We start from the raw sequence: 27,772 nt of genomic DNA, 5'->3' as shown, positions 1-27,772 counted from the left end.
GCTCATGCAACTAGTGACACCCTGCGTACATAGGGCCTGAGGATCACGTGTCCGTGTATGTGTGGGAGCCTCATCCAAAGCCACCCTTATTTATTCATTTTGCTCAAGTATTTGTGTTTGGATTGCCTGCCTTTTTGTAAGTTATCCTTTTGTAACTTCTTTACCTCTCTAAAATAGGGACTTGATGCTATTCTTAGCTCTGTATGTATATTCTGTAACAGCTTATGTTGCCTTGCAATTTGGACAGGCAACAATTTTTGTTCGTGAGTGCTTGCTATTGGGAATTTTCTACTTTTTATTTACTAGAGTTGGAAGATTCTGTCATTGGCTAAGTCGGTATGTCCCAATGTCACCTTCAATACTCAAAAGTTTGATTATTTTTTTGTGATGTGTTTTTCATCTTCTTTACTAATTCTTTAGACGTTGTCATGATATGTTTTTTGGACAGGGTACATTATTCAAAGATTCATGAAGGCCATAAACCAGCAGAACTTGACTATGAAGCCTCACCTTATAGTGCCATGGAGGGTCCGCTAAGGGCAGGACTTGTACTTTGGGAATTAACTCGCTTGTAAGTCAGTTTGCCAGACATAATGAAACAACCTCCTCTCTCTCTCTCTCTCTCTCTCTCTCTCTCTCTCTCTCCCCCGAAGAGTGGTATACCATCTACTCGGAGCTGATGTTGCTCTCATGTTTCTATGTTCTTAGTATTCCATGATGAGTTTCCATGGACAGTTTTGTATCACCCTAGTGAGATAGCTATGTTTATGTTTTCTTTCTGTTTTATTTTCCATTCCATGGTGAGATATGCCATGGACATTATTGTATCACTTTGGTCTCATAGGCCCATTGGGTCTTTAATAGACGCTTAATAAATCTTTCTCTCTCTCTCTCCCCCTCTCTTAGAGGCTGTGTCCGACCCAGGATGGAGGTACTTGGTGGCATCGACCATGAGGGCGCACAGATTCGGATGACCTCACCCGACAGACGATTCGGGGCATTGATGGTACTAGAGCCACCTTGGCCACTCTTCCTCCTAGGTGGCTTTTTAGAGAGAGCACTCTAGTTGCACCAACCTCAACGGCCGAGGTCTATTAAGCTGATGCAACCCACCACACGGCAGATATATGAGGTCATAGATGCCAAGCCTACACATTTACCTCTCCTTCCCTCTTAGAGCTGGTTTCCTATTACATGTCTCAGCCATTGTACTTGTAACTTGGTCACATGTTCCTTGTAACACAATTTCTCCATGCTGGTTTTATCTAGGTAGCGAGTTTGTTTTCTTTTCCCCACCATGATACCATTACTTCATGGATTTGTTGTAACACTTTTGGTCTCTGGACCTTTTGGTCTCTTGTAGACATTAATATAACTCCCTTTATCTATATTTCTGTCTATCGATCAGCTTGTAATACTTTTGGTCTCTGGACGTTTTGGTCTTTTGTAGACATTAGCATAACTCTCTCTTTATCTATATTTCTGTCTATCGATCTGCTTGTCTGTCTGTCTGTCTGTCTGTCTGTCTGTCTGTCTATCTATTACAACTCCAGTAATACCTGGCGGCAAAGATTTGCGCATCACCACTTAGGTTTTAAAAGGTGAATTCTTGTGGGTTATGACAGGGCTCTTGGGTGACAGCCATGAAGTCTAGGGATTCATTGACGTGTAGCATGGGGCACGAGAAAGACATTGGGGGCGGTGTGAGAATGGTGTGGTTGGTTAGGGTCCCTCTCGACAGCGGGAGGTTAGTGATATATATGTAGGAGTAGTAGCTCATCATCACTATGCCTCGCTAGGGTTTTCATGCTTTTTTCTGTGCTTAAGCTTTCTGTGTTTCCATCTCAATCTTGATAAGAGTTCAGGCAGGAGGGCCTGAAATTTGGTATCAGAGCACGTGGTTTGCGATCAAGGGAGAACACATGCAAGCACTATGAAAAGCATGACTGGCTGCTTTTTTTGCCATCTTCATCTTCTATGGGGATGAGAAAGCAAGCTTCATCAATGCAAACGTGAAGGACCTCTTTAATAGCTATGGTAATGCTTCTTCATCAATGGGGGTTTGGATGCAAAGCACCGGAAGTTTGTAGTGGACGTCTTGTGGGGTGGAAGCAAGTAGGAATTTATGGTCTCTGACAGCCTGCACAAGAGCTTGCAATTCTTCTTCAACAGCCACCAACAGCCAGGTTGTGTTGTCGGGATTGGCCAAGTGGAGCGAGCCATTTCAATTTGGTTGACCTGGAAGCAATGGACTAGGGAGCTCTCGGCAGCTCTTACTCTTTACACACTCTCTCATTGCTTTTCCTTTTAAATTGATTACTTTTTAGCATAAATTAACAAGTGGTATCTAAGTAAATAAAAAAGGCTGGTCATATAGGAATTAATGTAACCATCACAGCTAGCATTGACATCGATTATACTTTGCATACGGTATACCTATCCTGTAGATTGTGTGACACTAAGTCGATCATAAAACCTCAAATTTTACATTGGCTTTGATTTGCTTGGATGTTTGTCATGACTGCCCTTGCATTGTCAAGCCCTTGACACATGGCATTTAACCTACTTTATTGAGTTGTTATTTTAAAATTTGAAATTTTTTGTATCTTTGGAATGTTTGATCTGGCAATTGGTATACCATCACAAATGCATGTCAAGTTTGTTGCTTGGTAACACATCTACATGGGGGTTGATGACTTGCAACCTCTGTTGAGAAAGGGTAGGATGGCATGAAGCTTTACACACATTTTAAAAAACAAAACTCCCCTACAGGTTGCACGTGGCTGGACCCTTGTTTAAGTTGAAGTTTAGTCTCCTCATGGTTGGGAAGGTTCGGTCAATAGGATTCATTCTTATAGTCACCTGGTTTGTGTTCCGGTGGAAGGAACTGGTACTGCAAAGGTTTTTAACCCAAAACAAAGCTGATGCGGTGACTCTCTCTCTTTCTCTCTCCCTCTCCATGTCTTGGTTTCTTGACTTACATTTGCGAATCTTTCTGACATGGATTATTTTCATCACAGCCACGATTTATCGCCTTGGACAAAGTGCTGTCACTCTTGTTGTACTATATAGCAGGTACCTGCATAGGAGAAGTTTCTGGGTTCGCTTTGCGGTCTGTGCTGGCAATAGGTGGCGTATCTGGTAAGTAGTCAAAGTCCTTGAAAGGTGTACCTCTTGGTTTTGCTTTTGATTAAGAGTTTTACTTATATCCTTTTGCCTGGTATAATAGGTATTGCTGTGGGGCTTGCAGCGAAAGAGATTGTGGGAAACTTTTTAGGGGGAGCTTTATTGTTCATTACAAGGCCTTTTGTGATTGGAGATAAAGTAAAGGTATGAGCTCAAATGATGTTTTAATAATGTTGTCTAAGTCTGTCTAGGTTCCTATACACACGTATCAGCGTCTAGACGAAGCACTACTACTTGGAATCCCCAATGGGTAATGACCACTGACTCATTCTCAGTTTGGACTGTGATGAGCTTCAACTTTTTTCATGCATCATAAGGGAGTCAGTTCTATGTCAATTTGGGAGCTGGCAAACACATCATGGTTGTTGAGATGTGTTGGTGGGACCTCACGGGACAGGCCAGCTGCCTAGAACGGGTTCAAATTATACTGAAGATGGGCAGCATCTCCCATCTGCAGCTCACATGGGAGAGGCCAACAACTGGAACAACCCGTAGAACTTGCTAATGGTGATGATTTGGTGTCACAATTTACAGAAGGGCTCATAATACTCAACTGGGGGGACAATAGCCACACTTGTCACTGGGTAATGCCAGACAATGCCATCCTTGCCTATGGTGAAGAAAGGGCTGGGGCTCTAAGTGCGAAGCAAAACGTAATGCGGGATGTGCTCCTAGTGGCCGCAACGAGTATTTATGAGATTGGTCTGGATAGCATGGATGGCTTCTCAGGAGGTCGGGGGCCGAGTTTTGAGCTGACCAGATCAGTCCGTCAGGGGTGTCCTCTCGCTCCTTTCCTTTTTCTCTTCTTTGCGGAGGCTATGAGTATGTATTTGACGGCAGAGGAGGTTGGTTTGAGAGGACTTCAGCTCCCAGTCGGGGGGGAGGATTTGCTTGATGCTGAGTTTGCAGACGACACGGGCTTATTTTTGCATGGCCAAGAGGCCAATCTTATTCGGGCAGAGCAGTCGCTCCAGGTTTTTAGTGCAGCTTCGGGAGCATTGATCAATTGGCGCAAGATAGTGGCCTTTTGGATCAGTAGTGCTCCCACTCCGGCATGGAGCCCGGACCCCGGTTTTAGATGGATTCCTCCAGGCACAGCAGTGCGGTATTTGGGATGCCAGATTGGCCTTGATTTGTCACCTGAGCAGCAGATTGCCCCGCTTCTTCTGAGCATTCGGAAGAAGCTATTGTATTGGAGTACAGCTAGACTATCCTTGGCTGGGAGGGTGGTGGTGGCAAATCAGGTGCTGTTAGCGACTATGTGGTACATTACGTCTTGCTGGATTTTCTCGAGCTCCTGCATCAGCCAGGTACAGAGGCTGATCAGGAACTTTCTGTGGTCTGGGCGGGACGGTCAGCCAGCTCGGGCAAAGGTTGCATGGGCAGTTATTACACTTCCGCTGGCTCAGGGCGGTTTGGGCATTATAGATCCAGTCGATCAGAGTAGAGCCTTATTGGGGAAGCTTATTGTTCGGGGGTTGCTTCCAGGCGCTGAGCCTTGGAAAGAGCTCCTCTTGCAGCGACTGCAGGCCCGGGCACCTCCTGCAGGGGGTACTTGGGCACCAGAGATTCGCTGGATCTTCATAGAGATGAGGAGGACAGGCCTCAGTAGAGGATGGGAGGACAGATTTGCTTTGAGTATCCTGAGAGCTTGGGAGCTGCTGAGACCGGGGCTTTCTCAGCGGCCTCCTTCTTGTGTTGAGGAGTGGGCCAGGCAGCCGCTCATCTGGAGCCCAGCGGTTCGTACAGAGCAGGGTCATATGCTGGGTTCTCGGCCTCGTCTAGCCTGGGGACCTTTAGCGGCAGGCCCAGCTCGTAGTTTTGGAGACTGGCAGGCTTTCTGCAGTCTACCAGAGGAGACCCAGGTGGAGAGGCTGAGTCACTTCAGAGGGGGGTTGATTATGAGGGATGATATTCAGGAGGCACTTACAGAGGAGTGGTTCACACCTCTCGAGCCAGTGGCCCCACGGTGGATGGGTGCCTTTACACAGTTGGAGATCCTGATTGCTGTCAGAGCTAGCACTGAGGATGGCAGATGCCTCTATTATGAGATACAGGATGAGGGCAGACTCCAGAGAGTGGAGGTGGAGTCGCCTTTGGTTGCAGAGTGCACTTTTCAGAGGATTCGGATAGTGGCTGCCGCTTCTCGGAAGTGGCATATTGACCCCGACCCTGCTGACGTGCTCCCGGATTGGCGCATATGGGCATATGCAGCGCGCCCCTTGGCCCGGCTACAGTGGGACCCCGGGGAGTACGAGTGGCATGATCCTTATGCATCCCTTGAGGCCACAGAGATCACCTTTTTCCAGTATACTGTTCGGCTGGGACGGCATATTTTGACGGCCAGGAGGACGGTTTCTCCAGCGGCAGCGGGGCATTGGCGATTGCAGGGACTATCACAGGAGTTCCTGGAGGATTTCTGGGCTCGGCTCTGGGCTAGTCGACAGGCCCGCAGGATCTCGGCTTTTCAGTGGCTGGTCGCCCACAGGGGCTCAGCGGTTGGCACTTGGCTTGTTTACAGCGGTCTTCCGGCGGCCTGCGTCCGATGCGGCCACCCTATGGAGACACAGAGACATTGCCTTTGGGACTGCCCTCAGGCACAGCAGATTTGGCTGCGGATGCTGCGTATTCTGGCCCCCCTCTCTCCAGAGGGTATGTTTACGTGGGGTGCCGCTGCTTGGTCGACTTCATCAGGGCCTGCTATGGGCTATGAGATGGAGCAGGGCAGTCAGGCCATCAGATTTATTAGGGGCCAGCCTCGCGTGGTTCCGGCACCGGATTTCTCGTCCGCCAGCTGGACACAGGAGAGGGATTTACGATGGGAGCTCCTCAGCAGCCTCACCATCTGGTTCACTTGGAGGGCCCGGTGCTTTACGGCCTTTGAGGGGAGATTAGAGCCACCAGCAGAGACTGTTCGGGGGATTTGGCAGGAGTTGATCCACACCCTGCGAGGACAGTACGACCGCATCCGGGGAGACTCGGATGAGGCGATCTTACGGCGCCAGGCCTTTCACACCACTTGGCGCTGCGGCCCGTTCTACACCCTACACACGGGATCCCCCCGTTGGCACTACAAGCCACCTGTTTGGCTCTTCCCCCCCCCCTATTGTATGATTTAGCCGCTCAGTTCTTTAGACTGATGCTTGTATTTTGCAGCACCTAGGGAGAGTCTCCCGGGCTGCCATGATGTATTCACTGCTCTTCTCTCTGTTAGGAGCAGGAGAGATCTCTTTTGTAGCCCTACGGGCGTTTTTTACATAACTAATGAAAGGATCTTTTCTCGGAAAAAAAAAAAAGCATGGATGGCTTCTACAGGAGGTGTCGCTAAGCCCTTGGTGGTCTTGTGTACGGTGCTCTCTAAATATGCCATGCTGCTATGCTTCTGATCAACCCCCTAGCAAGAACCACAGGAATCATGGATGTTGGCATGATGGACATCTGCTGATGTGATAGATGAAGAGCCAGCTCAGTGCCATCCTCCTTGTAGGGAATGCCCTGCCGCCCTTCACCACCCATGCCATGGTACCCTAAGTGATAAAGTGGTCATCATGGCAATCCAAGGTGAACAGGTGCAGGACCCTGCGCCAAACTTGCTCACTGCTCCCACAGGTAATGGCACTGGGACTTTAAGAGATCCACAGCAGCGGCAATCTGCTCATGTATAATCAAAATTCTTAACTTCAATCTTTCCAATGAAAACAATTATTTGATTGGAATTTTGCTAGTCTTTCAACATAAGAATAGGGGAAAGATAAAGTAGGATTTCACAGACATGAAAGTAACAATGGCAAGTAAGGACACGAAAACAGAAGAGCTGCATGTTGCATTAGAAGATGCCAAGAAGCAACTTGAAGAATTTAGAAAATGTATCTAAGATGCCTCTGATAGCCATGCACCGGGATTGAATATTCTTATTCAGTCTTCCTTTCATATTTCATTTCAGACTTAAGTTCAATTGTTTTGCAGGCGGAGTCTTTTGCAGGTCGGGTGGAGGATATAGATTTCCTCCATACAAAACTAATCGGACATGACAGATCACCTGTGCTTGTACCAAACCAAGCAATCATGAATGAGGTTATCCAAAATCTCATATAGACTTTGAAGTCTTTCTGTTTCTTATCTGAAAGTTTTAGAGCCAACCTAACAAGTCCTTCAACTGACAGTTCCTAGTGTTGTTCTGTAGGTCATAATAAATTACTCGAGGGCAAAATGCCGACAGCTATTTGCAGTCTTTAATTTGCGTAATGAGGATATCTTTCTTGTTGACAAGATTACTGACAAGATCACAGAGTACCTTATCAACCACCCAAAAGTTGATCTTGAACATGGCACCAAGCCGGTTTGCTATTTGAAGACCATGGGCCCCAATGGACTTGAACTTGAGCTGCTCTGCTCCCTCAAAGAAAAGGTTCCCTCTTGTTCTCAAGGCACTAGTTTTTGGTTTCCTAGCATTAGTTTCATTTGGTGTGTCTGCTTAGTGAGCGTTTAATCTGATGGATGTGCTGACAAGTTTCTATAGCACAACAAGAGCTAGCCTGGTTCTATCATGGTAGGTAAATAGGTGTGTTTTGAAGGTTGTCCTTGAAATTAGGCTTTAGTGTAAGGGATGACTTATACTTGGTGATGACATTCATGTGTGCAATGGGGGAGGACTTTGAAGTAGCAAGTGCACTGCAGTGCCCGAGGATGGAAGTCTTAGGACATGAGCAAAGAAGGTGAAAAAGTGCCTTGTGTTAGAAGCAGGAAAAGTGCTTGTGAAGCTGAGTGGGTGGCATGAAAAGGGTACCGGAAGGCAGAGGGTGAAGATCGGCTTTGATAAATTTGCAGGCAAACCACCATTTGAAACCACCTTTGAGGGTGAACCTATGATGGATCTCCATAAATTAACAGGCAATCCACTATAATGAAACCACGTTTGGTCAGCCCTTGAAAGCTGTGTTGCTAGGGAGACTGATATAAGTTGATCCAGCTTAGAGTTTCCACTCGGATACTTACCAGACCATTGGGAGAATCATCAGATTACTTGAGCCATATAGGGAGTAGGCTGTGGAGCTAAGGCAGGAGCTCAAAGGTTGTACTCTAGATGATTGTGACAAGAAGCAATATTACAAGTTGCTGCAAGCACCCAAGTCACAAGCACCACCCTAGATGCCAAGTCAAGTGGGTAAAACCTAACAATGGTATCAGAGCGATTGGTCTAGGGTTAGGGAAGAACTTACCTCTGCTGTTGTCCTACTGCGGATTTCCATCCGTCGATAATTCCGTCCATCAGACTTCCATCCATCCAGCATTCCGTCTGTCACCTTCTGTCTGCAAGTTTCCATTGAGAGATTCCGTCAACTTCTGTCTGTAGATTTTTGTCGACAACATTCCATCTGTCTGTGGACAGTTTTGTCACCATCTGTCTGACAGTTCCGTAGTCGTTCCATTTCGTCTGTCGATAGTTCTATTGTCTCGTGATGTTTGTTGTATCCATCCAGCAGTGCTGCCAAGGAGCCTAGGAGGAGCAGCAACCTCCGTTGGAGTGGGGGGAACCACTGTCACTGCTGTGGGCAAAGGAGAAGCTGGCGGAAGACGAGCCACGTCGGCTACCAGAAATTTAGCTTGCAGCGGGTCATCTTCTTGTGATCTGTGCATTCAAGAGCTTTAAGATCAATTCGGGTAAAATTTCAGAAGCATTTTTGTACATTTGCTTTTCAGTATTTCTTTACAGATTTTCGGCCTTTTGGTGCATCAACTCTTTTGGAAAGAGTTTCTGTTTGGCACACTTTTGGGGCACTAGCACTTACAGAATCCAGTGGGACTTGGTAAGCTTGGTTAGGCCGAACATAGCTGTCCGCTTTGCCCTGTGTAGCACTGTGCTTAATCCAAGTGTGGCCTACTTTTGGCAGTTTGAGAGAGTTTTGCACTGTTTCCATGGTTAGTCGCAGGATTACATTTTGCCCTCCTTGGCCTTGGATGGGATTTATGTGAAAAGCTTTTATTGTGTGGTCATACGAGGCCATGGCCCGAAAACATCTCAGGTAGTACATGCCCCAAGGTGGCAACTGGAAGAAATTGAGGAGTCCTACCTTCTGTAGGAGCTGGCTGGCATTGGCATCTCTTGTCCATACATCAGGACGTTATGCTTAGGGACGATCTCCCACCCAGTCTGGCATCCTCTCGCCCTGAGGACCATCACATTGATTTGGTCCTTGGATCAGATCCTCCTAGCAGGTTTCCCTATCGTCTTTCAAAGACTTTAGAGGGCGAGTTAGAAAAGTAGTTATCTGAGCTCCTCCGAGCCGGATTTATTCCTCACCATTTGCTGCACCTATCCTATTTGTCCAAAAGAAGGACAAGTCTGCACGCGTTTGTGTAGATTACAGGGCATTAAACAAACTCACCATTAAGAATAAGTTTCCTATGCAAAGGATAGAGTACATTTTGGAGCGTCTAGATGGTGCTAAGTTTGTCACTAAGATCGACCTCAAGAGTGGTTACCATCAGGTCCGCATTTTTGAAGCTGACATTCCCAAAACAGCTTTCCGGATAGAGCGTGGTCACTACGAGTTCGTAGTCATGCCTTTTGGGCTTACAAATGCACCCGCAACCTTCAATAAGATGATGTCTAGGATTTTCGCAGTCCACATTGGGAAGTGTGTTTTCATATTCCTTGATGACATACTAGTCTTCTCAGCCACTGCGGAGCAGCATGAGAAAGATGTGGAGAAAGTCTTGCAACTTTTGCGAGAAAATGAGCTCTACATAAACGCCAAAAAGTCTGTCTTTGGTGTTAAAGAAGTTCAATATTTGGGCTATATTATCTGTTCCGATGGGATTAGACTGGGATTAGACTGGATCCATCAAAGGTTCAGGAAATCTTAGATTGGGACATTCCTAAGACCGCCCAAGAAATCCGCTCATTCGTAGGTCTTTGTCAGGCCTACAGTACCCATGTCCATCAGTTTTCCAACCTTGCAGTACCTCTTACCTACTTGCTCAAGGGGGTGAAGACTTGCAAGCAGAAAGTCTCAGTTACAGGTAAGGCACTTGATGCATTCCGTGCACTCCAGAAAGCTGCCTCAGAAGCCCCTGTATTAAAGTTAGCACCTTGGGATGAACCTTTCGAGGTCATCATCGATGCAAGCAATGTAGCCATAGGTGCAGTTCTTCAGTAGCACAATAGACCTATTACAGTAGAAAGTTGGATATCGCCGAAAAGAATTATTTGGTATATGACAAAGAGCTTTTGGGTGTGATCCATAGTAACATAAAAACCCGTTTTGCCCTCTCGAAACGGCACGAAACGTTTCTGGCACGAAACGTTTCGAAACAAAACGAAACCTACCCATCGAAATGTTGTTGCGCCCAAATGTAAAATGAGGTCAAAAAAACAGGTGGGAGGTTTTTTTTTTTGCAAATGCGATTTTTGCCGTCGTTTCTGTCCTTGTTTGCTGCCCATTTGCTACTTCACGCATCCGACGCTTCTTCTCGGCCACGACTTGTTGGTGTGCCTCTTCTCCTCGTCGACTCCTCCTTTTCGCTCCTTCACTTCTTCTCCTCCATGCCTCCTCTTCCTCTTCCCTTTTCTTCTCTCTCTCTTTCCTCCACGGTCCACCCCTCCTCTTCCCTCCTCCTCTTTCCTCCTCCTCTTTCTCACCTTTTCTTGTCTTCCAACTTTCTCTCCTTTTCTTCTCACCTCCCTCTTCCCTTCCAACTTGTTTCTTTCCTCCTCTCTTTCTCCTCTTTTCTTGCCCAAATTTCGAAAATACCAAAAAGCCTACTCCCAAAAATGATGAATTTCATACTCCCTAGTCCCAAAAAATGCATCTTCATCTTTCTGTTGGCTATGTTATAAATTTGGTATGTGTATATAAGAAGCGTCATTTCGAAACCTTTGCGTTTCGTCCAAAACAAACGAAACGAAACCTTCGAAATGATGAACAATGAAACGGACGAAACGTTTCATGTTACTATGGTGTGATCACAAAGCTCAAACATTGGAAGCCTTTTCTTTATGGACAGGTCTTCATAGTAAAAACAAACCACCAAGCACTTAAGTGGCTTCAAACTATGCCGAGTGCCCAGTGGAGTGATCGACAGGCTAGGTGGAGTCAACTCTTCCAACAGTTTGGAGGAATGATTGAATATATCCCTGGTAAGCATAACCCAGTAGTAGCAGATGCTCGTAGTCGAAAGGCCAGCATCCAGGCAGTCCAAGAATCTACCATTTTCGAAATCACGGGGAAGGACTTTTTTTTTTTTCCGAGAAAAGATCCTTTCATTAGTTATGTAGAAAAAACGCCCGTAGGGCTACAAAAGAGATCTCTCCTGCTCCTAACAGAGAGAAGAGCAGTGAATACATCATGGCAGCCCGGGAGACTCTCCCTAGGTGCTGCAAAATACAAGCATCAGTCTAAAGGACTGAGCGGCTAAATCATACAATGGGGGGGGGGAAGAGCCAAACAGGTGGCCTGTAGTGCCAACGGGGGGATCCCGTGTGTAGGGTGTAGAACGGGCCGCAGCGCCAAGTGGTATGAAAGGCCTGGCGCCGTAAAATCGCCTCATCCGAGTCTCCCTGGATGCGGTCGTACTGTCCTCGCAGGGTGTGGATCAACTCCTGCCAAATCCCCCGAACAGTCTCTGCTGGTGGCTCTAATCTCCCCTCAAAGGCCGTGAAGCACCGGGCCCTCCAGGTGAACCAGATGGTGAGGCTGCTGAGGAGCTCCCATCGTAAATCCCTCTCCTGTGTCCAGCTGTCGGACGAGAAATCCGGTGCCGGAACCAGGCGAGGCTGGCCCCTAATAAATCTGATGGCCTGACTGCCCTGCTCCATCTCATAGCCCATAGCAGGCCCTGACAAAGTCGACCAAGCAGCGGCACCCCACGTAAACATACCCTCTGGAGAGAGGGGGGCTAGAATACGCAGCATCCGCAGCCAGATCTGCTGTGCCTGAGGGCAGTCCCAAAGGCAATGTCTCTGTGTCTCCATAGGGTGGCCGCATCGGACGCAGGCCGCCGGAAGACCGCTATAAACAAGCCAAGTGCCAACTGCTGAGCCCCTGTGGGCGACCAGCCACTGAAAAGCCGAGATCCTGCGGGCCTGTCGACTAGCCCAGAGTCGAGCCCAGAAATCCTCCAGGAACTCCTGTGATAGTCCCTGCAATCGCCAATGCCCAGCTGCCGCTGGAGAAACCGTCCTCCTCGCCGTCAAAATATGCCGTCCCAGCCGAACAGTATACTGGAAAAAAGTGATCTCTGTGGCCTCAAGGGATGCATAAGGATCATGCCACTCGTACTCTCCGGGGTCCCACTGTAGCCGGGCCAAGGGGCGTGCTGCATATGCCCATATACGCCAATCCGGGAGCACGTCAGCAGGGTCGGGGTCAATATGCCACTTCCGAGAAGCGGCAGCTACTACCCGAATCCTCTGAAAGGTGCACTCTGCAACCAAGGGCGACTCCACCTCCACTCTCTGGAGTCGGCCCTCATCCTGAATCTCATAATAGAGGCATCTGCCATCCTCAGTGCTAGCTCTGACAGCAATCAGGATCTCCAACTGTGTGAAGGCACCCATCCACCGTGGGGCCACTGGCTCGAGAGGTGTGAACCACTCCTCTGAAAGTGCCTCTTGAATATCATCCCGCATAATCAACCCCCCTCTGAAGTGACTCAGCCTCTCCACCTGGGTCTCCTCTGGTAGACTGCAGAAAGCCTGCCAGTCTCCAAAACTACGAGCTGGGCCTGCCGCTAAAGGTCCCCAGGCTAGCCGAGGCCGAGAACCCAGCATATGACCCTGCTCTGTACGAACCGCTGGGCTCCAGATGAGCGGCTGCCTGGCCCGCTCCTCAACACAAGACGGAGGCCGCTGAGAGAGCCCCGGTCTCAGCAACTCCCAAGCTCTCAGGATACTCAAAGCAAATCTGTCCTCCCATCCTCTACTGAGGCCTGTCCTCCTCATCTCTATGAATATCCAGCGAATCTCTGGTGCCCAAGTACCCCCTGCAGGAGGCGCCCGGGCCTGCAATCGCTGCAAGAGGAGCTCTTTCCAAGGCTCAGCGCCTGGAAGCAACCCCCGAACAATAAGCTTCCCCAATAAGGCTCTACTCTGATCAACTGGATCTATAATGCCCAAACCGCCCTGAGCCAGCGGGAGTGTAATAACTGCCCATGCAACCTTTGCCCGAGCTGGCTGACCGTCCCGCCCAGACCACAGAAAGTTCCTGATCAGCCTCTGTACCTGGCTGATGCAAGAGCTCGAAAAAATCCAGCAAGACGTAATGTACCACATGGTCGCTAACAGCACCTGATTTGCCACCACCACCCTCCCAGCCAAGGATAGTCGAGCTGTACTCCAATACAATAGCTTCTTCCGAATGCTCAGAAGAAGCGGGGCAATCTGCTGCTCAGGTGACAAATCGAGGCCAATCTGGCATCCCAAATACCGCACTGCTGTGCCGGGAGGAATCCATCTAAAACCGGGGTCCGGACTCCATTCCGGAGTGGGAGCACTACTGATCCAAAAGGCCACTGTCTTGCGCCAATTGATCAATGCTCCCGAAGCTGCACTAAAAACCTGGAGCGACTGCTCTGCCCGAATAAGATTGGCCTCTTGGCCATGCAAAAATAAGCCCGTGTCGTCTGCAAACTCAGCATCAAGCAAATCCTCCCCCCGGACTGGGAGCTGAAGTCCTCTCAAACCAACCTCCTCTGCCGTCAAATACATACTCATAGCCTCCGCAAAGAAGAGAAAAAGGAAAGGGGCGAGAGGACACCCCTGACGGACTGATCTGGTCAGCTCAAAACTCGGCCCCCGACCTCCTGCAATCAGCACCTGGCTGCGAGCTGTGGAATACAAAGCTGCCACCCCTCTGATCCATCCTGGCTCAAAGCCCAGGCGTAGCATAGTGCCCTCTAAGAATCCCCAATCAACTCTATCGTATGCCTTCTCAAAATCGAGAAGCATCACGACCAAGTCCTCGCCAAGAAACCTAGCTCGGGCCGTCGCCTCCCAGAAAGTAAAGATGTTGTCAAGGATACTGCGCTCCTTGACAAATCCTGTCTGAGTAGCATGAATCAACTCCCCCAGGAAGGGCTGGATCCTCAAACTCAAGGCCTTTGCCAAGACCTTGTATACAGTATTGAGGATCGTAATAGGCCTCCAATGCCGAATGTCATCCGATACTCCCTCCCCCTTGGGGATAAGATAGATCAAGCCCTCTGAAAAGCTCTGCGGCATCACCCCAGTGTCCAAAACATGCTGAAAGCCCCTGCGGAGGCCTGGCCCCAAAAGGTCCCAATAGCGCATAAAAAAGGCCGGCGTCAGTCCGTCCTCCCCTGGGCAACTATGTCGCGGCAGGACCCTCAAGGCCTCGGCAAGCTCAATCTCTGACAGAGGCGCACCTAGAACTGTGCGCATATGGTCTGTGACCCTCCTCTGCACATGGGCCCACACAGTCTGTCTGCATACATCTCGATCCTCAGTGGCTGGCTCCGCTGAAAGCAAGTCACGATAAAAAGCAGTGGCAATGGCTCTGATCTCCCCGAGCTCAGTAGCTATCGATCCATCCGGTCTAGCAAGCTGGCGAACCCCTGCTCGCGCATGACGGGGTCCAGTGATCTCAAAAAACTCCCCAGTCACTCTATCACCAAGCTGCGTCCACTGAGAGGCCTGACGACGATAGTAAAACTCATGTCTCTGCTCCTCTGCCTCTCTAACCTCCTGGCGTGCCTGGCTCAGCTGGGACGCCACCCACTCACATGCAGGCTGCTGCTCCTGAAGGCGCTGTAGCGAAGCAAGGCTGCGTCTCAGCCGTTGCTCCCGCTCGCGAATCTCTCCCAGTCGTGTCAAAGCTGCAGCGTGTAGAAAAGAGCTAAGATCAATGAGTCCCTGGGCACACTGGCCCGCTGCATCCTGGTCAGAGCACTGACTATCATGCCAGATCCTCTCAATGTCCTCAGCGAGACTGGGGTCTGCAAGTACCCTCTCTGGGATCCTCAACTGCAAGCTGGGCTCCCGTGTCCCCTCCTCCAAAGTCAGTATAACTGGCGCATGATCTGAAAATGAGGTGCCAGCAAGAATGCCGACGGAGCCCCCTCGCTCCCCCAACCAATCGCCCACATAAAAGCGATCAATCCGAGATAGATTAGTCCCTCCCTGCCGGCGATCCGACCGAGAGAAACTAAGACTGTCCTGAGACCGGGAGAAAGCCCCATGCTGCCATGCATCAGTGATCCTCAGTGTCATACAAAACCGGTCCCAAGCTGCAAGCTCCGTGCCGTGCACTGTAACATGACTGCCTCCCACCCTATCTGCCGGGTCCTCAAGCATGTTGAAGTCTCCCCCAACACACCAATGTGCGGCCTCTGGCAATGCATCTGTAACCTGAGTCCAGAACTCTGCTCTGGCACTAGCATGATTGGGCGCATAGATGTTGAGCACACCCAATAGCTCATCATGCATCCTCAGAATGACATACTGTGCTCTACCAGGCACAATGATCCCTCGGTCCACAATGGCCTGCCGCCATGCATCTGCAATAACCATGCATACTCCTCCCTGTCCACCCAACGGACCAAACCCTGCAGACCAGAAAGTGTCCCATCTACCAGGCATCACCGAACCATATCTCCGGATCCTGCTCTCACCCAAGTGGTGCTCCTGCATCATCAGAATGTCAATGCTGCCACCAACCAGACATCTCTGTAGCTCCTGCCTCAAGCAGCCTCGATAGCGTATAAAGTGTGCTCCGCCAAGGCCCTGTACATTCCATGAGATGATCCTCATGGATGTCCTACTGAGGTGGATGCTGTCTCAGCCGTACGGCGGGCCTTCGCAAGCGGCTTGGATGGAGAGTAGTCCCCATCCGAACGGCTGCGAGTCTGCCCACCCGGTGTACTGCAAGAATCCCGGATCAGGCGCCAGTGGCTGTGACCCATGGCGACTGCCTCCTGCTCTGACATAGTAACCTCGTGAATGCTCACATATCCTGGGTCGCGCGCCAAATCTGCAACTATGCGCACGACCAAATGTCGAATCCCGGATGTATCCACACCCTCGGGATCCAAGACAAAATGAGCCAACTCCCAAAGTCGGCCTAGCACATCTGTAACCTCCAAATCGCTCATGTGATGTGAAAACTCAACTGCCTGAGTCTTCAACGTGCTGAGAGCGAGCTCTAGAGTCCACTCCCGGTCACAAGGTCCACATAGAGGGAACGAGAAGGCCACTGCTGAGTCTAGTGCCTCCTCCCCGCGGGCCGGAGGTATCACTACATGCACTCGGATGGGTGCTGGCTCATGGGGGCCCTCTGCTCCAAAAAGCCGTGTGAAGGTATAATCAAACGCCGCCGAGCGCTGTCGAATGCCGAGGCGACTCAGCCGACTACGAATAGAAGAAATCCGTGAGGCCCTAATCGGCATAGGTCTCCTCTGTGATGCTCGAGCGAGGTCAGTGCTCAGCGCCCTCCGGACTGCAGGTGAGCGCCAGGGAGCTGCCAGGACCTCCCGGGAAGGCGAGGCGGGCGGAGGGGGAGGAGGGGGAGGCGAGGGAGGAGGAGAGGGAGCCGCTGCCGAGACCGGAGCGGGGGCGGGAGGAGGCGATGGTGGAAGCGAGGCGGTGGGAGGGGATGGGTGTGGAGGAGGTGAAGGAGGGGGAGCTGGCATCTCCTGGTCCTCGGGCGCTGCAGGGGTCTCCTCCTGAAGGGGAGCAAATCTGTTCCTCACGGGAACCCAGTGAGGCTGAGACTGTGGCTGCTGCTGCAGCGGTACCTGGGCGTGCTGCGGTGGCTGTCTCCCTCGACGGCGCCCCTGTCCAGGCTGCCACTCCGAGGTCTCTGTGGCCTGAGCAGGTGTCCCTGAGGCAGCCTGCCGAGCCGAATCTGTGGGCGGGCCATCCGTGGCCTGCTGCTGTGGTGAGGGCCGAGGTCTCCTGCGAGGGCAGGCCTTGGCCAAATGACCGACCTGCCTGCAAATGAAGCACTGGTTCGGGAGCCCCGAGAACTCCACTCTCTGATCTATCCACCCCCCCCCTATCCTAGGTAGCTGAATGACCTTAGGAAGGGAGGAGATGTCAGATACTAACACTCTGACCGAAGGTAGCCCAGCTGCTCTGGCCACCACTGAAGCTGCTGAGGGGCCCGTCTCAAGAACCGAGCCCACCAGTGCTCCGAGCCTGGAGAGGAGCGGAAGATACTCCCGGCGGAGACCAGGGAAACAAACTGTAATGTGGAAGAGGCGCTCTCCCTGCTCCGCCGCAGCTGGGTCAAATCCATGCTGCCAAGGCCTGAAGAAAGCCCGAGCACCCCTGATATCCAGAGGACTCATGGCAATGACCTTGGCAACGCTCTGGGCGGCCTCGAACTCGATCTGTTAATGTCCCCGGCCCAAGAGCTGTACATCAAGGATCTTGCCCACATCTGCAAGAAGGCGAGCCTGAAGTAGATCCCTGATCTCCCCTCTGCTGGGGCGAGTGCCGACTATACGGCAGATGGTGGAGTGAGCCTGAAGGCGTTCCACCTCTGCGGTGAGGCTCGCTTCCTCTTCCGGCGAAAGAGAAAGCCTGATGGGGAGGACCTCGGTGGCGGGCGAGGGGGCTGCGGAAGAGTCCCTCTGAGACGAGGCGGGAGGAGTCTCCATCAGAGTCTGAAGCTCAAGCGAAGGCGAGGCGAAAGCGGAAAACCTGCAAGAAGCGGGCTGCACACCAAGAGGCGGAAGGATGGAAGACGAAGAGGGAAAAAACACAAAAACCCCCAAGGGGTGAGAAGCAGGGAAGGGGGGGGCGGCGAAAAGAGGAAAGGCCCAGAGGGGGGGGGCGGCGACAACGCGAGGAGGAGGAGGGAGGCGGGGCGCTGCTGATAGGAGGCGGCGAGAGCAGGCGAAAAGGCGGGGGGGCGACCAGGCGGCAGCGGGGGGGGGGGATGGCAACAGGCGACAGCGGGGGGGGGGAAGGCGAACAGGCGGCAGCGGGGGGGAACAGGCGGCAGCGGGGGGGTGAGGCGAACAGGCGGCAGCGGGGGGAGGGTGGCGAAATGGCGAAGAGGGGGGGCAGCGGCGAGGAAGGAGGGGGGGCGGCGCAGCAGCGAAGAAGGAGAGGGGGGGCGCAGCGGCGAGCAGAGGGAAGCAAGCGGGGGGCGGAAGGCAAACAGGCGCGAGGAGGGGGGGGGAGCGACGGTGCGCAGAGCAGGGTGAGGCGGGGAGCTTCAGCGAGCGAAAACCGGGGTACCTTTATACCTATATCACGGGGAAGGACTTAGATAGTATGAAAGACCAATATGTTGACTCCCCTGAGTTTGGTACTCAGTACAATTTGGCCCTCAATTTTGAGCTAGGCCATTATTCCATCTAGAACGGTTGGTTGTTCTTCAAGAATTGCCTCTGTGTCATTCGGAAAAAGCGTTTTGCTCTTCTCCATGATGCCCATGACTCCTTAGTTGGAGGACATAGGGGTATCAACAGTACCCTCGAGAAATTAGAACGGTCCTTTTATTGGCCAAAGATGAGGCGTGATGTCTATGCACATGTACAAGCCTGTAAGATTTGTCAAAAAGTAAAGGTTCCACATACAAAGAAGGCTGGTTTACTTCAACCTTTGCCTATTCCCGACGGACCTTTCATCGACATATCTATGGACTTTGTAGGGCCTCTACCAGCATCCACTGGATCCTGTAACACTCAGTGTTTTACCATTGTGGATCTCTTTAGTAAATTCTGCATGCTCATCCCATGCAAGCATACGGCCACAGCTGAGCACGTAGCCCGTTTGTTTCTCAAGCATTGGTACCCAATTTGTGGTTTGCCTAGCACAATTACATTAGATAGAGATTCTAAGTTTACCTCGCATTTCTGGAGGGCATTATTTGAAAACTTCGGAACTAGGTTGGAGTTGTCTAGTGCATTCCATCTACAGATAGATGGCCAAACGGAAATTTATAACCAGTTCCCCTTTGATGTTCTCAAGTCATACTGTCATGACCAGCAGTCCAAATAGGAACATTATCTTCCATTGGTCCAAGCTATTTTGAACGACACTCATTTATCTAGTGTTGGACGGACTCCATATGAAGCAACCTTTGGTCACCGTTTCTCTTCTCTTTTGACGAGATTGGTGTCTCCATCTCTAGAGGCTAAGAAAACCACAGAAGTATTTTCCGAGATCATTGAGTCAGTCAAGGGCTACTTGACCAAAGCACAGGAAGCATATAGCAGACAGGTGAATAAGTCTAGATGAGATGTCCACTTCAAAGAAGGGGATTGGGTCTATTTGCGTATCATGAAACAAAGATTGAAACAAGTGGGCAAACGTTGTCCCAAGCTTTCATTCTATAGTTTTGGCCCTTTTCCGATAGTTAAGAAGTTAAGTGATGTCTCCATGAAGTTAAAGTTGCCTACGAGTTGGACAATGCATGATGTTTTCCATGTTTCTTGGCTAAAACCATATGTTGGTCCAGAAGTGTTTGATGTTTCAGATGAACAGCAGCCAGACGTGGTAGACGAAGCAGAAGTCATCGAGCCCGAGCAGATCCTTCTTCATCATTGGAAGCATGGTTCCGGTCGACGGATACGTCAGTTCTATACGAAGTTCCGAGATCGAGGTACCCACGAAGCCGTATGGCTAGACGAGGAGTTCTTTCAGGAGTACCCCCAGTTGTTGGCGGACTACTTGGATGCCATGAACGTGCCGCCAAGCTAAGCAAGAGGGAATGTCACATGCGCTCTGCACTGTAGTGCATGGTGACAAATTGGCTCATCATCAGCAGTGAAACATTTGTACAGTATAAGTACCATTTAGGATGATATTTGTCGTACGCTGTGACCCCATTGTATATCCTCAGTCCAGGATAAGTCAGGCACGAGCTACGCAGGTCATTCTCAGCCATAGTCAGTCAGTCTAAGTCCCTTAACCCACTTAAAGAGTCAGTAGAAACCTTAGGGTTTGCATCAAAAAGCATCCTGCATATTGCACAGCATTCATGCATAGCATCTTGACCATTGTAGGAACCCTAGATAGCATCCAAGATTTATCCAAGATTTTTTTTGGTTATTTTCCCATCATTTTCAGCATTTTATACATCATTTAGACATTTTATTTGGACATGTGCAGACGGCCAGCACTGTAGCCAGCCGACTGGCACATCTTGTCCATATAAATAGAGGCTTTGCATAATCATTTAGTCATTCAATCATATTCAGCAAGAGAGCCATCAAGCGCTTGTCATCCTCAGCCTCAAAGCATAAGCGATTGCAGTTTCAGCCCTCTCTCTTCAGCGTTTGTATCCTACAGCCCTAGGCGCCTCAAACGCATGAGCATTCAGCCATCTACATCAGTAAAACGCAGCAATTCAGCATTCAGCCTTCAGCCTTCAGTCCATCTTGCGTTTTCTGCATCCATACAGTTTTCAGCATTCATCCATACTCATTCATTTAGAGCATTCATACTCTCTCTAGAACAGTCCCAAACAGCCCCTCTCTCAGCCCTAGCTTTGCATCCCTCCCTCATTCCATTGGGAACAGTGCATAGGCTCGAGATTGGATATCTTTGGTGCTTCTATAGCAGGGCACAGTTCAGCCCAACACTTGGTCTTCAGAGGTCTTGCGTTTGGCTTATCGTCAGTCACACTGTCAGTCTCTTTAAAGATAATAAAGCAAATACTATCTCGGTAATGGGATACGGGGCCCTTTAGTGGTAATTCGGGACCCCATATGGTGTAGAGTTCTCATCTCTCTCTCATATCTCTCTAAAGTTTGAAGTATTAAAGTGGATTGCTAAACTCGCGAAACTCAGGATACAGAAGACGATGTGAGCATTTGTGTGACAGGATCCTCCAATACGAATACTTCCGCTGCATGTGACATTCATGCTTTTCATGAGTTGACTTATCCCCACAACTCTCTCTCTCTCTCTCTCTCTCTTGCTTCTCTGTGTATGTCTCCCATGAATGAACTCTAAACCCTATTTCTGGTTTTCTCCCCATCAACATCGTGAGCTAGGAGTACCACTGGCAAGAGGGGATTGAGCAAGACAGAAAAGCAAAAAGTTGCTTTTTCAAAAAGCAGCTCTAGGGCCAAAAAACAAGGCCCTAAAGCCGGAAAAGCAAAGCACAAAGAACTTTGGAAAAGCTGATCATATTTGAGTAATATTTTATTGTATAAAGTGAAAAAGAGCAAAAGCAAAGCAAAAACAAAACCTTGGCTAGTTTTCTGCCAAAAAGTAGGACCTCTCCCACAGGTATAAAACAAGCATGAGCCTCTCTTGATCAAATCAACAAGATCATTGAAGGGTGGAGCTCATCATCGCCATCATCTAATTGGGGAGCTCATCATCGTCATCCTAGCGTGGGGACTTATCTCACCGATGCCGGCTGTTCAACGCCACCGCCTGTTCAATGCCACCGCCTGCGCCGCTTGGCTGCACCACCTGAACCGCCACCTGTGCTGCCTACCAGCACCGACCTGTCGTTTGCACCACTTGACTGTTTGCGTCGCCTACTGGCCACCACGAACCACCTTTCGCCATTGCCATTTGCCACTTGGCCGTCGCCTGACTTGAATAGTGCCGTTGGCTGTGCGCCATCTGCTATTGGATAGCGCTACCATCTGCCCCCTGTGTGCCAAGTGTTGCTGTCGCTTGAACCACTACTGCCGGATCTGCCGATAGGACTGCTTGTCGATCTTAGCACTGTCGCCAGATTGCACGTTGCCGCCCGATCTTAGTGCCGCTTGCGCCGTTGCCATACGCTTGATCTACAGCCACCTGAATCGTGCATTGATTGGATTGTATGACCACCTACTGATTAGAGGACTATATGACTTCTTGCGCCATGTCATCTATCCGTACAAGCTATACAGAATTCTACCGCCACTTATTGTTGTCTACGTTGGCTGCCTTGTTGCCACATATACTTCATCCTAACCGTACACCCTTGTGCGTCCTTTTGAGGGCTGTTTCTACTCCAGATTGGGCATCAACCCTACAATTGAACATCATATACTCTCTCATCTACACGTGTCTCTTGTGTACCTTGTGTACGTACTTGAGGTTCGTTGGATTTGGTACTAGCCTGGTGAGAGATTCTTGTGAACCATCCCCATGGTGTGCTTGGCAACAAGATCTCGTGCCTGGACACCGACTACGACTTGGGTTTCTACATTGGCATATTTGTTTGCTTTTGTATTCATTGATCTTGGCTTGCAAGCCCGTGGATTGTTCTTGTGAATAAATTCTTGAAAGGGGGCGGGGCCTGTTTCCCGCTTAGTGTGTGTGTCCTATGCAAAGTTCCCTAAACCCCTCTCTCTCTCTCTCTCTCTCTCTCTCTCTCTCTCTCTCTCGGATACGTGGTGGAATCTATCAGAGCACTCTCCATTGGGCTTACAGGGGTATCAGAGTAGGATTTCTCTCGAGGAATCTTTCTTGGGGTGACAGAGCCATGTGGAGGGTAGAGGGCAACCAAGGGCCTATTGAAGGGAACAACTATGAGGCGGATCCAAGACTTTAGGTGGGATTTCGGTGGACCAAAGAATCCTTTGAAGCATTGAAATTTTATGCTAGCAAAGGACCGGTGTTGATTATTCCAGATTTGTCAAAGCCTCTTGTGGTTGAATGTGATGCCTCAGGAGATTGCATTGGAGAAGTCTTGAACCAAGAGGGCCATGCTGTGGCCTATGAAAGTCGAAGACTTCAAGGAGCCGAAAAGACCACACCCACATATGAGAAAGAGTTGATGACTATCGTTCATGCATTGAAGATTTGGAGGCATTATCTTGAAGACCCATGAGCCATGCGGTTTTTATGGGTTATCATCTGGATTTTACTTTGATGAAAGATCTTTATGCTATCGATGAGGATTTCCAGGACATTTGAAACAGATTGCAGAATGGAGATTTGGTGGCCTCCTATGTCATCTAGGAGGGTTTCCTTATGATGCAAACCCGTTTATGTGTGACAAAGGACTAGAGGCCAAAAGTGATGGAAGAATACCATGCTCCACCCTACATGGGGCATAGAGGCATCTTGACTACAACTCGAGCTTTGGAGAGCTATTTCTATTGGCCTAGCATGAGAAAGGACATTGACCGATATGTTCAAGAATGTTTGGTTTGTCAGAAGATTAAGTTTGATCGACAAAAGCCAATGGGACTATTGCAACCATTGTCGATTCCGAATGTTCCATGGGAAAGTATTGCTATGGATTTTATCTTTGGATTACCAAAGTCAAAAAATGGGAATGATGGTATATGGACTATTATTGATAGACTTAGTAAGCAAGCCCACTTCATTCCAGTGAAGAAGACCATTCGCACAGAGTATATGGCGAGATTGTTTATTCAGCAAAATTCAAGCACCATGGATTGCCCAAGTCCATTGTAGGGGATAGAGATCCTCGGACTCCCAGTTTCTTTTGGAGAGCTCTTTTTGACAATATGGGGACAAAGTTGAATTTCTCTTCGGCTTATTATCCTCAAGCTGATGGACAAAGTGAGATTACAGAACTCACTATCTTGGATATGCTATAGTGTTATGCTCTTGAAGGGAAGGATCAATGGGAGAAGTGTTTGCCTTCGGTTGAGTATGCTTACATCAACACCGTTCATTCAACGGCAGGCAAAGCTCCTTTTGAGATTATCTATGGCAAACCATTGTTGTTGCTTAGAACCAAGGAAGAGATTTTCCATGTGGATGAGTTTGTTTGAGACTTGGGTACAAATTTTGCACAGTTCGTGACCAGATGGCCCTGATGATTCATTGAGCGGTTCCTTTCGGGAGCTAGATAGCTCAGAACTGGTTTTTGATGAGACTAGATAGCTCAAAACCGGTTTCCGATGAGATCAGACAGGACAATCCATGAATAGGAGGATCTTTACATGTGCGTTGCATACTTATGTATGTTTGAATTTCTTTGACTTTGTGTGTTGTTTTTGATGTGTGGACAATGCTTGAATTTATGGCATGTGATAGTCCAGTGGACTCCAGATTACCTGGCTAGTATTGGAAATACCTAGTAGACGCGAATGATGCATATTTGTTTGTTGACTAGATTCTATCTAGTTTTTGCAAGGGGTAAGTATGGATTTCTTTTATCTAACATATGTCACATGTCATGAGGAAGAACCATCAAGGACAAAGCCATGGGTCAAAGATAAGGCATTGAGATGTTGCCAGATGAGTAGATGATACCACAAATATAGGTAATGACCAGATGCACAAGCAAGTACTTGCAATGTATGGATATGCTTGGTACACTTGTGTTTCAGAGTTGAGGACAATTGCGATATAAGAGGGAGGGAATGTAACTATTTGGCCTTCCTATCTCAATTCACATGATGGAACCCTTGCCCGGACATTGGATAGGTAGAAGAAGGCATGGGTACAGGGACCAGCTTCTACACGCTCCACAAGCCTTTCCCTCTGCACCTATTAACCCAACGGGCGGTTCACCTTTTCTCGCAACCCACATAAGGTTTGCTCATGAAAAAGCACCAGTTTTGGTCAAAAAGTAGAGAAAAGCAAAAAGTCAAACTGAGTTGACCATGAGCCAAAAGCACCACTTGCAAGAGGGCATTGAGCAAGATAGAAAAGCAAAAAGAAAAAGAAGCTCTAGGGCCAAAAAGCAAGGCCCTAAAGCCGGAAAAGCATAGCACAAAGAACTTTGGAAAAGCTGGTCATATTTGAGTAATATTTTATCGTATAAAGTGAAAAAGAGCAAAAACAAAAGCTTGGCTAGCTTTCTGGCAAAAAGCAGGACATCTCCCTTGGGCATAAAACAAGCATGAGCCTCTCTTGATCAAATCAACAAGGGTGGAGCTCATCATCGCCATGATCATCTAATTGGGGAGCTCATTATCGTCATCCTAGCATGGGGACTTATCTCACCGCCGCCGACTGCGCCGCCTGGCTGTGCCACCTGATGTGCTGCCTGCCGGTACCAACTCACTGTCTGCACATGGCTATATGTGCCACCTACTGGCCGCCACCTGCCACCAGCCGCCGCGCTGCCGTTTTCCACCCCGTTGCTTGACCTTGACAGTGCCACCGCTTGTGTGCCACCCGCTACTGGACAACGCCACCATGTTCTGCCTGTGTGCCAGCTGCTGGCAGCGGGGCCGCCGCCGCCGCTGCCTGAACCACCGCTACCGGATCTGCTAACAGCACCGTCTACCGATTTCAGCACAGCCGCCAGACTGCACTGCTGCCGTCTGATCTCAGCGCCGCCTGCTGTTGCCTGCGCCGCTGCCATACGCTTGATCTACAGCTACCTGAATCGTGCGCTGACTGGACTATACGACCGCCTGCTGATCAGAGGACTATACGACTCCTTGCACCACGTCATCTGTCCGTACAAGCTGTACAAAATTCTAACGCCACCTGCTGCTGTTGTCTACGCCGGTTTCCCTACTGCCACACATACTTGATCCTAACAGTACACCCCGGTGCGTCCTTTTGAGGGTCGTTTCTACTCCAGATTGGGCGTCAATCCTACAGCTGAACATCATATACTCCGTCATCTACACGTATCTCCTGTGTACCTTGTGTATGTACTTGGGGTTCGTTGGATTTGAATTTGGATTTGGTACTAGCCCGGTGAGAGATTCTTGTGGGCCATCCCCGTGGTGTGCTCGGCAACAGGATCTTGTGCCTCGACACCGACTACGACTTGGGTTTCTACATCGGCATATTTGTTTGCTTTTGTATTCTTTGATGTATTGATCCTAGCTTGCAAGCCCGTGGATTGTTCTTGAATAAATTCTTGAAAGGGAGTGGGGCCTGTTCCCCGCTCAGTGTGTGTCTTGTGCAAAGTTCCCTAAACCCTTCTCTCTCTCCCTCTCTCTATCTTCTCTCTGTGTCTTTCTATCTCTTGGATACATGCTGAGCTTATATAACGCTTAATTAAGTGAACTAAACAAGCCAATAAGATAGAACCAAAGATGCAATATCATTAGATCTCAGACAAGAGTATTGCCGAAATACATCAATTTATAGCTTCCACAGATTATCTCCAGATCCATTAATCTGTCCTAGATTTACTCCTAGGATCACTCCACCTTTCCATGATTCTCTCAATCATCCCATGTGGCTTGCTTGCGTACATCATGGCTTATGTCATCCGGAATCTACTCTTTGATCTCTATAGATCCTTTGGTTCTTCTTTTCTCTAAGGTGCACACTCCCCCTCATTCTGCATGTACCCTTCATTATTTGTTTTTCAACATCAGTGATCACCCCTTTCTTTCTCCTGGATAAAACCTAACAGAGACCCCTCTAACCCACTGCTCAGAAAACTAACTTGCTTCGAAAGTCATAATCCAGCCTTGCAAAGTCAGGAAGTAAACTGCAAGGGGCTTATTGCTGTCTTTTGGGGGATCAAATTGAAGCTGACAATGTGCATCTCTAAAGCATCTTGTACCCTCTCTACCATGTCAATATATCATGGATCAAAGGGTCTTTTGGAAATTTCTTGTCCTCTCTCTGAAGAGCTGTAAACCTCCCTCTGAAGAGCTGAAAATCTATGTCTAATCGTGCTCTCCTTACATTTTACTTGTTTTGCTAACTGTGCTACCAAATGATAATGATCACTGAGAAGTCGTAGGACACTAAAGAGAGAGCTTCGGCTGCAGGTTTTTGGCTGAAATTAAGAGGCCAAATCTTGGCAATCATGCCCAAGAAATCGTCTTCTTTAAAAGACTGATCAGGCGTGCCTAGCACAATGTCTCTAACGAAAGCACCAAGAAAGATAACTAGGAACACAATACAAAGGGAAGACAAATGTGAAATTGGTGATGAGAAAGAAGAGTTTTTATTTTGGTGGTTTGACTTTGAGGTCTTCGAACTGGTAAATTGGTTGTGGTTTTTTCTGTCAGGAATCTGTGGCTTTTTACCAGGCGAAACAACAGATTCTGGTCAAGGCAGCAGAGATAGTAACCAGTACAGGAGCATGCCTTGAGACGAGTCTACCAGTGGTGTTGCTGCCAAAACAGGAATTTTCAACTGTGGAGGTGGCCTAAACAGAGTAATGAGATGGTAACAATCAAGGTAGAGAGGGAAGTAAAATTATTATTTTGGATTATATTTAAATGGGAAGGGAAAGTTAGTGTTTGGATATGTCATGCATGATCCTGCCCTTCTTCAGTAACACTTCTCCTTTTGTTAATGGGCGTCTTGAGATGCCAGTGCACATGAACTTACCTTTCATGGAAAAAATTATGCATCTTCGTCAATGAAGTGTTTTTCCTTGAAAAGAGTGAATAGTCACCATTGACCACCTTGGGCGCTCTAAGTCCTGCGGGCTCATGCCTACCACTTCTGTAACAATTGGTTTCCTCTTTTGTAAAATCTGTTAAATATGCTTGGTTTGAGTCTGGAGATAATGCGGAGTCATGCCAACCACTTCTGTAACAATTGGTTTCCTCTTTTGTAAAATCTCTTAAATATGCTTCGTTTGAGTTGCCCTTTATCTCCAGAGAAGCAACAGAAACTCAGTACGGTGGTCTATTTATGAAGAGCTATCTACTTATGGGGACATTTCTTCATGCATTAACCTGCACGTACTATGTCATAGCACGTAGTCTGCCATGCATGATGGAGTTGATGATTTGAAGCTTTGTGAGTAGA

General features: G+C 48.9%; 1 protein-coding gene across 1 annotated transcript in view; it reads left to right on the top strand.

Moving 5' to 3' along the window:
- The window catches only part of LOC147641685 (mechanosensitive ion channel protein 1, mitochondrial-like), a 49,189-nt gene extending 21,595 nt beyond the window's left edge, over positions 1-27,594 (top strand). Inside the window, exons 3-10 of the mRNA XM_086798455.1 lie at positions 248-336; positions 449-571; positions 2,773-2,929; positions 3,021-3,141; positions 3,230-3,330; positions 7,153-7,260; positions 7,370-7,594; positions 27,022-27,594. Coding sequence (XP_086654581.1) covers positions 248-336; positions 449-571; positions 2,773-2,929; positions 3,021-3,141; positions 3,230-3,330; positions 7,153-7,260; positions 7,370-7,594; positions 27,022-27,165 — 1,068 coding nt within the window. The 3' untranslated portion in view covers positions 27,166-27,594. The remainder of the gene's footprint in view (positions 1-247; positions 337-448; positions 572-2,772; positions 2,930-3,020; positions 3,142-3,229; positions 3,331-7,152; positions 7,261-7,369; positions 7,595-27,021) is intronic.
- Positions 27,595-27,772: the final 178 nt, after the last annotated feature.

The sequence above is a fragment of the Cibotium barometz genome, chromosome 1, assembly GCF_041138505.1.
Source record: "Cibotium barometz isolate CiBa-2024 chromosome 1, ASM4113850v1, whole genome shotgun sequence".
NCBI lineage: Eukaryota > Viridiplantae > Streptophyta > Polypodiopsida > Cyatheales > Cibotiaceae > Cibotium > Cibotium barometz.
The sequence above is the reverse complement of the archived record's forward strand: the minus strand, read 5'-3'. Positions and strand labels throughout refer to the sequence as shown.